General features: G+C 38.5%; 3 protein-coding genes across 4 annotated transcripts; 1 reads left to right on the top strand and 2 right to left on the bottom strand.

Moving 5' to 3' along the window:
- Positions 1-15: 15 nt before the first annotated feature.
- Positions 16-1075, bottom strand: LOC135939728 (keratin-associated protein 19-5-like). The gene is made up of 2 exons (XM_065484255.1): positions 927-1075; positions 16-429 (listed from the first exon to the last, which is right to left on the bottom strand). Exons 1-2 carry the CDS (start codon positions 939-941, stop codon positions 217-219), a joined length of 228 nt encoding a protein of 75 aa, XP_065340327.1. The 5' UTR covers positions 942-1075; the 3' UTR covers positions 16-216.
- A 2653-nt stretch (positions 1076-3728) lies between these two features.
- On the bottom strand, positions 3729-8601 carry LOC135939381 (N-fatty-acyl-amino acid synthase/hydrolase PM20D1-like). Of its 2 annotated transcripts, none has more exons than XM_065483717.1 (8): positions 8465-8601; positions 6400-6738; positions 5788-6023; positions 5503-5726; positions 5118-5313; positions 4922-5062; positions 4634-4871; positions 3729-4438 (listed from the first exon to the last, which is right to left on the bottom strand). In XM_065483717.1, exons 2-8 carry the CDS (start codon positions 6722-6724, stop codon positions 4200-4202), a joined length of 1599 nt encoding a protein of 532 aa, XP_065339789.1. In that variant the 5' UTR covers positions 6725-6738; positions 8465-8601; the 3' UTR covers positions 3729-4199. The 2 variants fall into 2 exon arrangements, with proteins under 2 accessions (XP_065339789.1, XP_065339790.1); XM_065483718.1 differs by lacking the exon at positions 8465-8601 and adding an exon at positions 7228-7246.
- Positions 8403-13581, top strand: eIF2D (eukaryotic translation initiation factor 2D). The gene is made up of 9 exons (XM_065483719.1): positions 8403-8535; positions 10714-11038; positions 11215-11589; positions 11642-11799; positions 11851-12132; positions 12195-12284; positions 12611-12827; positions 12884-13055; positions 13486-13581. Exons 1-9 carry the CDS (start codon positions 8480-8482, stop codon positions 13560-13562), a joined length of 1752 nt encoding a protein of 583 aa, XP_065339791.1. The 5' UTR covers positions 8403-8479; the 3' UTR covers positions 13563-13581.
- The last annotated feature ends 124 nt before the right edge of the window (positions 13582-13705 follow it).

Below are 13705 nucleotides of genomic sequence, written 5' to 3'. Positions count from 1 at the left end.
AAAGCAGTAAATCAATTAAGTTACAAATTGCCTCTTTTATTTTATTTGCACAATTTACACTTCAGTTTTTATATAATATATAAGAGTCAATAAAAGCAGAGCTCAATCGTAAAAAGTCTTTACCGCTGGGGCTGGGTATAGAAAGAAATGAGACCATATATTTGCTGGAAGTCGTGTGTATCGGAGTTTGTTTGCCAGTGCTCGTCGCGATCAGTTTCACCAGTAGCCGCCGTAGTAACGCGTGAAGTAGGGGCTGTAGCCGCCGTAGTATCCACCGTAGTAGGGCCTGTAGTAGCCGCCACCGTAGTGGGGCCTCGCGTAGTATCCGCCAGGGTAGCCGTAGCCGCCGTAGCCGTAGCCCAATCCGTAGCCGCCCAGGTAACCGGCCTCCGAGAGGGCACACACGGCCACCAAAAGGGTGAAAACGATCTGGAAAATATCGTAGAAATGTCAGAAAAATGAACGGAGGTTTCTATTTTACAAAATGGTTTTGGTAAAAATTGATTTCAAATTTTAAAATATTTATTTTCATGAGAAATGGTGGATGGAGCTACTGGATTTATTTGTGTTTTCTTAATTTTCACTCTATTTTATTTATTATGACGGAGGAATTTGAGCATTGTATGATTTAAATTATTTTCCTCGCATAATCAGTAAAATTTAAAACTAATTATTGCTAAATTTCGCAGTTTAACAAAAAAAACACATTATGAGCCCCGAATATTTAAAAAAATGCATTCAGTTTGAAGGAAAATCTGATTTTATGTAGTGTACCAAATTTAAAAAGGTTTTAGCCACATATATAATAAAGAAGAAAAGTCAATTCTGCCCCAGCCAAAATGCCCAGTGATAAACGGCTTATTGATAATTGAGAAAAAGCGTTGTTTGCTTTGTCTCCCGAGTGCGGAAGTTGACTTTTGACTTACCAAAGCTGCGCGCATGGTGCTGCGGTAATCCGATATTGCCTTTTTTGGCCGACGAGTCACTGCTGAACTGTGCAGCTGCGTGGCGACGGACCCGATTTATACGTACAGTGGCTGCCCACCACCTCCGTTCCTTCCTCAGGACTGACCTCGAGCCGGCGCAAAAACAAAAACATAGTGTTGTTACTCTCTCGTCGAGTGAGTGTGAGAATTTGCCTTCTGCGTGCGGTGTTGCGTAAAATTAATGCACACACACGCACCTTTGCGGCTCTCCTCTCACCGTTTCCTTTCGTCTTCTTTTCTGTTTTTCCTGCAGTGTTTGATTTGTTTTCGCTTCCAAGGACCCAAAAACTTCCTGAATGAGCTTTACGACTGTCCATAGACGACGGTTGGGAATTAATAAATTGTTCGAAGGAGCCACCCCCATTGCTTTAATAGTTGCTAAATTATTCTTAAATCAGTTTCACAAAATTTTTTTTTTTTTTACAAACACTGTCGAATCCATAAAAATATGTTTAGAAATATTGGATTAGTTGGCACAGATGGAATTTCGGCTGTTGATTATTTGTTTCAACGTAGGCAAAAGTAATTTTTTGGCAATTTTAAAGAGGAATGATACTGCAAAAGCCTGGAAAATGCATAAACTCATCCCTTAGGATTCAGTTGAAGCCTAAATTGACCTATTTGTAAGAAGCACTGTAATTTTTTGAGAAAATTGGCTGGAGAGTTACCGTGCCTTTCAAATGGTTGTCTCCTTACTCGAACTCCGATTTAATTTCAAAACCAAGAGTTTCCCCAATAAGTGGCATAAACCGTTGGACAGATCTCGACGAGAGGAATCGGAATATGCCGAGAAAATATGTTCAAGCACTGCAAATTTTGGAGAAAATTGGCAAAATTTGAATTTATACTGTAGGAAGGTCCTTTTTTACTATTGCAAATTGTAGAACAAATTGTTTACCGATCAATTGTTTATGGCATCCAACAATTTAGATAATTTTCAATTGTTGCCCTGCATCATTCTAATTTAATTGTTTTTTGCCACAGTTTTGGTCACTTGTTTTTTTTTGTATTATATAGTACCATTTTCCTTCTGCAGAAAATCAATTAAAAAAAATCCTTCAACTGGAGTTTTGAGGTCTTGTCTAGTATAAAATTACATTCTTCTTCTAGAAACCAAACAATTCAAGGAAAGCAAATTAATTCCCTAAAAAAAGTGTAGAATCGCTGCAGCCTTCTTAAACCCTTCTGCGTGAATGATCTTTCTCGCGTTCAATGCCAACGTTAATTGTCACGCATCGCCCTTTAATATACGATAGTGTCGTTTCCCATGCAGTGAACAATAGCCAGCCGGTCATGGAGCGTGCAAATTAGCGCATTTAGTACTTTCTTGTTAATGCGAAGTCGCGGAATGAGATGCGGCCGGCGTGCGCGCGCCTATAAATTACGCTCGGCTGCATATTCTAATGGCTCAGCGACACATCGTGTATTATCTGATAACAAGGCAACGCGTGCGAGGCGGCGTAATTAGCAAATAATTCCATCAGGCCACTTTTGTTTTCGCGCATTCACAGCTGCGAGCTATTTAGCTTCTCTAAAGGCACCGTCCTTATGCAAGAGAGTATCATGGGGGCATCAAATTATATCTGCCAAGGCTGAGAGTTCAAGTACGCGTTTAAATTGTGTCACGCAATTAAATTTTGTGTGGGAAATTTAATATTTGCTTCTGTCACGCAAATCTGTGGATTTAAAAATTAAAATCCAATGTTTTTTACATGCAAATTTCAGTAAATTAATTTTTTGGACAGGAATAAATTGCTTTAATTTGATACTCGACTGATTTTCAAATATTTTTATGTTTAAAAATGAATTTATTAATTTAAAATTCTTATTAACTCTCAAACTTTGCTATATTTTCAGTTTTAAATATAAATTTCCGCTCTGTAAACGGTTGAGTTTGATCCTTAGAATTATTTTTTGCAGTATTTTCAGAGAGAGAAAAAAAAGTTATTTGCTGTTATGAAATGAATGGAATTTTCGAGAAAAATAATGTGCATAACATTATTATGTTCCATGTGGGAACGCGATTACACAATGCCCTCACTCGGAACAATAAGCTGAATGCAATTATTTTGAGCGGACGAATACATTTGCCAATACTTGCAAATTAGCCTGAAATGCAAGCCAACCGTTTTCCTTGAGGATTTTTAGGAGAAAAAAGGTCGCAATTGCCGCCGGAAACACGCTTTGTTTGCGTCTCCTGTCGGTGTTTGTGTCTATATACTTATAATGGTATGCACGACGCATGTAAATCTCGAAATAAAAGAGGACTAGCAAGGCTGTTACGTTGGCTTGATATTGTGTTATGCAAAGTACTCTAATCTATTTCCATGGAGCTGCTGGAAACAAGTGGTGCGGCGAAGATTCTGTCTGGACGTGACACAAGCCACCCGCCGCGACAGCTAAATTCTTGCATTTTGCTTTCACAATTCCCTGAAGAAGAGCTCCTATTATGCTTCCACTGCTAAGCAAACCTATTCACAGTTTTGCACTTTTCGCTGGGGAAAATAAATGCCGTGTTACGCAATGTTTATTTGAGTATTCGTTTCAGAACTTCACACTTTAAAAAGTTGTGATATACCGTGTAGTTTTAGAAAATAAATCTATGAATAGGATGGAAAGTTGGCAAAATTCGTTGCTCAAAAAATAATTATCTAGTTATTTCATGGTAAATTCTGGAAAGTTAAAATCCACTTCCAAAGCGTCATCAGCAGAAAGAATTATAAACGAAATAAAAAATGTAAATTGAATATTAGTGAAAAATACTTGTATTATTTCACTTAAAACAAACAAAATTATTGTTTCCATACAATCAGTGTCCAGCCTAAAACAGTTATCAATAACAACAGACAGCACAATTTTAGTTTAAACCCTTCAAACATTTTCAATAAAATGAATTAAATTCGTACACTTATCGAAGCATATTTAAAACTACACAACTCATCACGAATTGTGGAATATCTGTGCCACAACAGCAATTATACTGTCTCGGCTCAATAAAGGATGTGCAACAAACACGGTTATTTGTTTTTTTCCGAAATCACTTTTAAAATTTATCACTGCGAGGAATAGTGACCCTGACAATATCGAAATTTCAGAGAACGACAACAGCAACAACAAAAGAGGGAGTAGAACTACCTCTGGTTCAAATACCCAACCAGCATTTTGGTTGAAATTTTATGTGAGTAACAACAACAAAGCGCTGCAACGGAGCCTTCAAAGTTCCCTCTGTTGGTGGGCAGTGGTCGAGGCAACGTGGCCTATGATGAGGTCGGCGTTTTTCATCACCCTGTAGTAAAAACTGACGGCTTGCTGGTAGTTGTCAATCGATATTCGCTCGTCGATGCCATGGTACCTGTTGGTATCTTCCGGATAGATGACGGTTGGGAAAAAGCGGTACAGGTGACTCGACAGTCCCAGGTACCACCTGGTGTCCGTGTTGGCGATCAATACACCTGCACAATAAATTGAAATTGCGACGCGTCAAATTCTATTTTGGATTGAAAAGCAATCAATTTTTTCATTCCGGAAAAAAGGATTAAATCATTTGATTGAAGCAGGAATTTATTTATTTATTTTTCAGAGCTTATTTTTCCGTTCTTAATTTTCCTTTTGAAAATAAAATATTATAATATTGTAGTCATTCGTACCTGGTATGACAACGACGTCGTCAAAAGTCTGGTAGATGCTTCGAGCAATCAAATTGAACTGGACATCATCCGGACCGTACGGAGACACAGTGTGCGCCTCCTTTGACGCTTTCACCTTGATTTCAACCCTGGGATCGTCGATGGTGCGCTTGTCAAATTCAATCACATCTGAAATGGTTTGCGAGGGATGAACGCGGTGGTTGATTGTGGCCTTCGCGTGAGCCGGTACGACATTTTCCTAGAAAATCGAATTTATTTTCAATGAATGACATCTACTAAACGGTTTACTTTGATTCCTCCGTGAAACACAGTTATGGCACTAGTAGTCCTGACATATGCGTTGCTCAACGCTTCTTTTTCCATGATTCGAGCCATGAATCCAGAGAACAACCACATGTTTGAGTAAAGGAGTCGGTGCAGGAATCCAACCTGAACATTTTATTAATTGAAAGTTTGTTGGCATTTGAAGGGGAAAAATTCTCACGTGAGGAGCCAGGTATTCGAAAGTTGAGCGCTCAGGTCCAGTTCCAAACATCGACGGCAGTTTGTTCTTCTCCAACTTGGTGATGGCCTCGGACAAAATCCCGATTGCAGACTCCCAAGGGGGGAAACTGGAGTGGCCTGGACTGCCGTTTACGGAGAGCTCCAAGGTGAGATAGCCCTTCTCAGACACGCCGACGCTGAAATACAAATTTATTTATTTAAATTTATTATCATAGTGAAAAAAAATCAGAGCATTAATTTAAAAAATAAAAATATATCTGCGGCAAGATATCCTAAAAACCAGAGGAATCCCTTGCAGTGCAAACTTGTTATCTATTAAAAGAATTTTTTGCTCTCCAGCCTTATCAGATAAAGAAAAATCTTACAGCGCCACGTGTTTTCTGGTGCCTGGGAAAATGTATCTTGTGACAGTGTAGCCCTCGTCAAGAACAAAGTCCAGACGGTCCACGCCCCTCTTCAGCAAAACTCGAGCGATTTCCTGCGCACCTTGCTTCCCGCTGACCTCCTCGTCGTGTCCGAAGGCGATGAAAAAGCTTCTCTGCGGACGCTCTCCCTTCTTGATCAAATACTCCAAAGCTTCGAGGATGCCCTAGAATTGATTATTTGTTTTAAATTAGTTTTCCTGACAAAAAATTGGAATTATTTCTAACCAAAACGCCTCCTTTATCGTCAATGGTGCCTCTGCCGTAGATGTAGGTGTTGTTGACAATCTTGCCGCTGAAAGGGTCGACCTCCCAGTGCTCAGGGTCGGCGGGCACCACGTCCAGGTGCGACGCCAGCATATAAGGCAGTTTGTCAGGGCTTGTGCCGGTAACAGTGTAAAGCAGACTATAGACGTTGATGATTTCTCGTTTCACAAAGGAACAATTGTGCACAGCCGGAAATTCTGTGAAGGAGATTAATATTAGATGCTTATTTTCTCAAATTAAAAAATATAATAATAACCAAAGCATTCTGAGTGTCCCTTTTAGCCTTTTTACCCCAGAAAAATTAATAAAAATAAGTTTTTTGCTTAAAATGATTAAGTAAGAATTGTTTTAATTAAATCTGGAATGAATGATAATTTTCTATAAATTGCCAGACATTTAGGACATAATTTTTGTTTCAAAATTATAATATAAGTTTCGGATCAGCTGTTTCCATTTTAAAATAAACCAAATATTTTGTAAAATCACTATTTCAAAATCAATAGAATATATATGTATATTTTTCAGTTTCCATCATAAGAGTAAATAAATAAATCATTATAAAAATACGCTTACCCTTTTCAAGATACCTGTGAAGTTTCAGCAGCTCGCCAGTCTCCTGTTTGCCAGGCTCGTAGGAGACGGTGGAGATTCGGAGGGCGCCGGCCAACCTGTGCGCCCGCTCCATCTTGAGGTTGTCGTCCACGCCGGCGGTCTGGGCATTGTTCAGGATGTCCAGGGTCGAGGCCGGCGTGGAGGCGGTGAGGGCGCGGTAGAGGACCACCACGCTGAGCAACAGTCCGATGACCAGCGGGATTTTCAGCAGCAGCTTGAACACCTTCCACCACCAGCGGCCGCAACGCCACCGCAGCTGCCACTTGGGGCTCTTTGACTGGACCATCGTTGTTCAATCACCTTAAAATGGACAACAATAATAATTAAATAATGATAAAATACTTAATTTAAGTGATTATGAAGTTAATATAAGCAAAAATCGAATTTTTAATTTTAAATCAGGGCGGGAAAATAATTTTTTGCACATCTTTTTTACAGCTAGAAACCCCTAATTCAATTCAGTTCAGTTTATTTAAAGAAAAATCCAAAAAAGTGGTATATTTTTATGTATGCTGATTAAATACAAGTTTCAATTTATGATAGAACAAAATTTGACGCCTATGGATCTCTTTAAAGCCACAAAAGGGTTAGATAAATTTATTTGTTTAATTTTAAGTGAGAAATAAAATAGAGTTTAAAAAGGACAAACTTCTAAACAACTGATCCGATATTTAAGAAAATGAAATTTTTTGTTACAACCCAAATTACTATACCTTTGGAAAAAATTGCTAAAAACCAACAAAAAAAATTAGTGCTGATTTTTCCGAACCCTGTTTTAAATCAACTTACAGCAAAGAATTCTAATTTTCTTGAAAAACCTGTGTTTTTCTCATCTAAGCCGAGAGCTTATTAACGCTCTGCAGGATGGAACGCTTTTCATTTCACTCTGAGGTAAATAACGTTATCATTCTGTGAAATTGTGTGCACCGATAGAGCAAGGTCACTGTCGTCCCGCCCCTTATCGCACAAGTGTGTTGATTGTCTCTATAGCAATTGTATTTCATTAAAGCCGCGCATGCCATTTTTCACTATCATTTTTCCTTTCTAAACTACTAACCTATAAATAACCTTTATTATTATCTACAAAAAATCATGCCAAAGCAACAGTTAAAATTCAGAATTTTCCTCATTTCCCGAAAAATTAATCAATTGACCAGTTGCATAAACCCTTAGTGTTTAAAGTCACCAACAGATGGCGCAACCGTATAATTTGTTGTAATAAATTTAATTTTAAATTACTTGCACTGCGATTTCAAACTCAATCTAGTTATGATGCATTCTGCACTTAATTTTCTCTCTTTTCACGTGCTGAAAACCAAAATCGGTTCAGCCAATCGCCGTATAATCGTGAAAAATTATTTATTTAAAATAAAAAAAATATTTTCTTACGTTTCTACGACAATTAACTGAACTGATTTTGGTTTTCAGCACGTAAAAAGAAAGAAAATTAAGTGAAGAATGCACAGCAGCAGGATTGAGTCTGAAATCGCAGCGGAAAAGCCTAAAAATTAAATTTATTACGAAAGTATACGGTGGCGCCATCTGCTGGCGGCTTCGAACACTAACGGTTTACGCAAATGGTGAATTAGTCCACGATATTTTTACTTTTGATTTAGATTAAATTCTAAAAAAAAAATATTCTCCAACTTTGGAGCCAGTTTTCTCGCAAAATTTAAATTCTTTCCCAACTTTGAGAGCGTATTTAAATTAAATGTAAAGGTATTTTAATTCACTCTCACTATTCTGAACTTTACTGACAGTCAATTAATAAATTATTTATCTATTTAGCGATATTTTTGAAGAACAGTTTTTTAGTTTCTCTTTTCATAAGATTAACCGGTATGTTTTGCCTAATTATTGTGAGCTAAAGTAAGAAAAACCGGTTCGATCCAACTTAAAAACAACCGACCGACGATACGACTTCTCTGACGAATCCCCCGCGGTCGCCAGGTGTTTTTGTTTGGACACGCCGGCCGTCCCTTTGCCCGCCGGACACTGGAGCCCCCGTCAAAGCCCCTCGACTCACCGGCGGCCCAGCAAGATGTTCCAGAAGCCGTTCAAGATCAAGTCCAACTCTGCGCTCAAGGGCTCGGATAGGTGAGATATATTAATTGTCAGGCGAAAATTGCGAAAATTCTCGGCTCTTGGTGCCGTCCGGGGTGTCCGCGCGCGGAGGTCGGCGACCCTTCTCACCGGCGACTCCACTCAGAACCCGAGGGCCACTCGCTTGCCGACCACGGACCTGCGAGGTCGGCCATTTGGGCGTGAGAGAGAGAGAGAATGCCAGAGAGTGTCTCTGACGGACTGCTGTTTGTGCTGCTGGCTCCGGCCGATTGACCGATATTGATCGAGTCGCGTGCGTTTTCGCTGCTGGCGCTTGCCGCCTGCGCTTCTTCTCCTCGGCGCGAGCCCCCTCGTGCTGCTTGCGAAACGAGAAAAAGTACTTAAATCGCTTTAATCTCTCGCAACTCTCACTTCTTTTTCGAAAGTTGGTTATTAGTCACAACCAGACTTCATTTTCGTTGTGTCCACCATGCAGGGCAGGGTTGCATTTGCTTACCACCCGGTTTTTTCACCAATTTTTACCAATTTCTTTCGCAAGAATTGCAAGAAATGAATTTATTCCATTTTTCTTCTATGAAAATCTAAAATTTCGTTCGGAGTGCTCAAAATTTCCTCCACTGTGCAGATATTTTCTTTTAAATTGCCATTTTGCTGGCTCAATTTCTCCAAAAATTTAGCTCTGACAATTTTTCAAGTCTAATATTTAGGAAATTTTTGAAAAATAAGGTGAAAACTGCAAGAAACTGGTAAAAATTGAAAAAACCTCATTTTACCACTGCACTGCATTTACAAAAATGCGGGTTTTTTGCAACCCTGATGCAGGGGATGCAGTGCATATTATTATAAATATATGTATAGTTTTTTACCTGTCAGTAAATTTACTATTTTTTTGCATATGAAATTCAAGAAATTAATTTTTCGTTCTTTTCTTCCATAATGTATATTGACAAATTTGCGGTAAAAGTTGTAAATTCTACTCTTGGCTATGTAATTACCAAAAGAGACTAAAAATTGTTATTTTCCCTTAAGTTAAATTTTTCCTTGCATCGCATACGAAATATTTTTACCTGTTTAATAATCGCAGCCTGCAAATTAGTGTCAATTCCAACTTAGTCAGGAGTAATCTAGCTGATTAAATGTTCAAGAATTTGCCTTTTATCTAGAATCACGTTGCAACCTTCGCGTACCCAGGCATTAATTCGGGACCCTCCCAATTTCAGGAATAATTTCTGACACCACGAACTTTAATTTTAGTTCCCAAAGTTGGGAATGAAAGATTTTAAATTTTCTATAAGAGAATTACTTCTCATGACAGAACATAAAATGAATTTAATTATTAATTTGGAAAATGAAATTTAATTGAAATAAAATAATATGCATTTAAGACGAGCGTCTTAAGGTCGCGTAGTTTCTTTAATTACTAGGGTAAAGCAATGGAAGAGGCCGGTTAGTGTACTAAACAAACTAAAGCAAAAATTATATTGAGTGTAAATTAATGAAACGTTTCCTCAAAATTATTGACTCTTTTGCGAACACTATTGAATTAATTAAAATACAAATATAGGAACGGGGAGTAAACGATTGAATTTGACTTTTCTTCGGAATTAATTACTTGACAAGAAATTAAAGAATTGAAATAATAAGCTCAATGAAAAATAGTCTTACCACTCACTCTGCCAAACAAGTGATGTTAAGTCTGCGGACGTCTGCCACGTGTGGAAAAATAACTCTCAAGTGATCCAAGGGATATTTTGTCCACAAGCTGGTGCTCCGCCCGAAGGAAAACATTGCTGAAGGGTATGTGAGTGAGCAAAAGTTTCACCATAATTTACATTAAGTCAAACATCAACAAAATGAAAAATGTGTGAAATTTGGTAAAAAAAATCTTCTAAAATTGTGCAATAAATGAAAAAACAATTATATATCAGATTTTTTGCAAATTTCTCATAAAATTAAAGGGTTAAGTTCGTCAATTGGGTTTTCGCTTGATTGTTATTCCTCTCGGCGCGATCTATTCAATAATGGTTGGCAAATTATGAGCTAAAATCCCTTTCTGGCGATATATATGACGGTGTTTTCAAACTTTTGAGCTAATTTTGGCTACTCAATTCAAAGGAATTGTACGCAAAAAGTGCCTGAGAAATTCCCATTCGATGAATTTTTCATAAAACACAATACGCAAATTATTTATGATTTAAATTTTATTTTCAGGAAAAAACTGAAATGCGACATCCAGAAGAATTTCCCGCAACTGACTGAGACTGAGCTGCAGAATTTGCTGCCGAACAAGGCGAATATAAGCACCGTGAAGGTGCTAACGCACAGCAGCGCCTACGCCAACGTCTTCTGCGTCCAGTCGGACGGAGACGCTGCTCCCGTGCCCATTTTCTTCGAGGTGGAGAAGGTGCACTATCCGACAGTGTACCTCCTTTGGAAGCACCCGAAACTCGTGTACCACTTCACTGTGTGGGATCCAGTCATTGATTTCCTTCGAAAAGGCGCCGATCTCATGCTGGCTGGGGTGGTCGGCCATAAGGTGCGAAATTTCACCCTCGAAATTCTTGTAAATTTAGACTGAAGCGTGAAAATAAAAATTAAATTAGGGAAAATATTGCTTGAAGACCTTGAAGTAATACTTTGTGGCAAAAAATTCAACTAAACTAGAAGCAATTTTTTAAACTGAAGACTTTTAACAACTGTTAAATATTCCAGGAGAGTGATTTTGGAGGCGACTTGAAAACAGGACAACCAGTGGCTGTGAATACTAACTCAAACAGAGCGTCAGTGGCTGTTGGCAAAGCTGCGAGAAGCAGTCAGGACATGAAAGCCTTCCCCACTCAAGGAAAGGGCGTGCTCATTTTGCACGTCGAGGGAGACCACCTTTGGTTCGGAACTGGAGCGAGGCCCAACATTCCAGACCTGGGACTGCCAGGGGTCGCCCTGGACGAAGAGAGCGAGGAGGAAAATGCGTCTAGTGCGGAAGTGGAGGATGCTGAGGAATCTGCAGAGGTGCAAGAGGAAGGGACTGGCGAAGAGGTGAAAAATGAGGTAGAGACCGGGCTGGAAGAGAGGCTTCAAGACACAAAGGTGAGTTAAAACTTTAAGCAAATTTATTTGAGACAATTATTTCGACTTTCAGATTGCAGAGGAAGAAGCTCCATTGGGTCCAGATTTCATGGATGAACTGCTGCGATACTGCTTTCTCAAATCCTGGAAAACAAGTGCCAAGAAGCTGGCCCTTCCTGTGCTGACAAGTAATTTCTTCCGTCTGCACATGGTGCCTGCTTGCCCCTCAAGGTAGAAATCTCTGCAAATAATGCCACAGATCCTAAATTTTAATCATCATAGGTACACGTTAGACGTGAAGAAGTCTTCCTTCAAAAAACTCGGAGCTTTTTTAAAAGTCATGACTCAAAGCGGAGTCATTACGATAAGAGAACAAACGAAGGGAGTTGAAACCATAGTTGCTGTCAATTTGGAGCATGAAGACTTGAAGCATTTTCATCTCAGAGAGGATGATTACGAAGAGCCAAAGCCTGAGGAAAAGAAGGAAAAGGAATCGCCGCATATCCGTGAACTGTACAAAATCACCGCCCATGTCGCTCCGATCTTCAAAAACTATCATTGCAAGTGAGCGAAAATGAAAATGCGGCCACCAGTTCAATGCCTTTCTAACAAACCTTCACCTGTAGGAAAGGAGACTTGCTTAGTGCGCAGAATATCCGGCAACACATCACAGAATATGTGAAGCAAAATAACCTGCAAGATCCGAACAATCCGAGGTATGCAACAATAATTTAGATTTTGGTGATTTAATTTACAGATTTTAAACCGTATTTTTCTGAAGTAAAAAATCAACTAGAATGATTGTATTAAAGGATCGATTTGTCTCTGAATCAAAATTAAAATTTAATTTAGCAAATCAGTATTTTCAATTTGAATTTTTTTTTTAATTTCACGTGAATCACAAAAATCACCAAAGCAAAATATTTTCACCACTGCTTAAGCCTACACAAATTAAATAGTTTCAACAAAAACCTAAACGTTAACAATGTTAGAATTTCCTTGAAAAAGTTGAATTTTTAACTTAACCAGCCTCTTTTTAAAGGTTTGTCACCTTGGACGCCACGATGCACGACGCGCTGATCGGTGCCGGAGGTGGATCAGACACTGTTAATATAACTTGGGAGGAGGTGATGCAGAAGTGTCTCTCAAGGATGACGCAAACCTATCATTTGACCGCAACTGGGCCTTTGACCCAGCCAAAGCCTGTCAAGTTGGAGCCCATCGATATTCGGGTCAACATGAGATCTGGGAATAAAAAGGTAGTCCACACACTTTCCAGTGGATTCGTAATTTTTATAATTTAATTAAAATATAGGTTACTTTAATCAACAATTTGGAGCTGTTTCAAATCGACATTCAAGATTTTGCCAAAAAATGCCAACACGGGGTGGCGGCGAGTACGAGCATCAACGAAGCGCCTGGAAAGAAAAGCCGAGAGCTGCTTGTCCAAGGAAACCAAGTCGATTTTATTGCAAAGCTCCTTCAAGGTATTATTATTGATTAAAATCTAAAATCGTCAATTTTTACCTATTTCTTGCGCCTAATTTTATTAAAAAATGTGAAGCTTTCTCAGTGATCAACTGATTAGCTACACTTGATAACTATTTCTGATGAGATTGAAATGTTATACTGTTTTTTCAGTGCATTTTAAGGAAGGTAAATAAAAACATTATGATTTAAATTTAAAAAAAAGTCGTTCACGATTCACTTTCGAAAATATTTTACTGCAAGAAATTGGTTAAAAAATTGCAACCCTGTTTATTTGAGCCAGAACAGCTCTGCCTTTTTAGAGCTGGAAGAAAATGCGTTCAAAGTTTTATCGGTATTTGCCTTTTTCTACAGTCGGTAGTTAAAAGCATATTCAACGACAGATCAATATTTCACCCCATAAAATTAATACACCTTGTGTCTGTTCAGAGGATTACAAGATTCCTGTGAGATACCTTAGAGGACTGGAGGCAGCTGCCAGCAAAAAGAAGAAAAATAAGAAATAAACTTTCAATTTTCAAATAACCTATCAAGCTTATTAATTTTTCATTAATCATACTTCAGCCTGTGAAAATTAGAAGTTGGACTATTTGACATCAAATAAGGACACCTATAAACTTTAAGTAAAACCGTGTATTTTGTACAAAAA

This window comes from Cloeon dipterum, chromosome 3 (genome assembly GCF_949628265.1).
Source record: "Cloeon dipterum chromosome 3, ieCloDipt1.1, whole genome shotgun sequence".
NCBI lineage: Eukaryota > Metazoa > Arthropoda > Insecta > Ephemeroptera > Baetidae > Cloeon > Cloeon dipterum.
Note: the sequence above shows the minus strand (reverse complement) of the source record. Positions and strands in the feature narration are given on the sequence as shown.

Coding starts and splice junctions, on each gene's coding strand:
- LOC135939381 (XM_065483717.1), bottom strand. CDS start 6,724: ATGGTCCAGTCAAAGAGCCCCAAGTGGCAGCTGCGGTGGCGTTGCGGC. Junction 6,024..6,399: donor TCACAGGTATCTTGAAAAGG/GTAAGCGTATTT, acceptor TCTCCTTCACAG/AATTTCCGGCTGTGCACAAT. Junction 4,872..4,921: donor TGTTTCACGGAGGAATCAAA/GTAAACCGTTTA, acceptor TCGATTTTCTAG/GAAAATGTCGTACCGGCTCA.
- eIF2D (XM_065483719.1), top strand. CDS start 8,480: ATGTTCCAGAAGCCGTTCAAGATCAAGTCCAACTCTGCGCTCAAGGGC. Junction 11,590..11,641: donor AGAGGCTTCAAGACACAAAG/GTGAGTTAAAAC, acceptor TTCGACTTTCAG/ATTGCAGAGGAAGAAGCTCC. Junction 12,285..12,610: donor CAAGATCCGAACAATCCGAG/GTATGCAACAAT, acceptor CTCTTTTTAAAG/GTTTGTCACCTTGGACGCCA.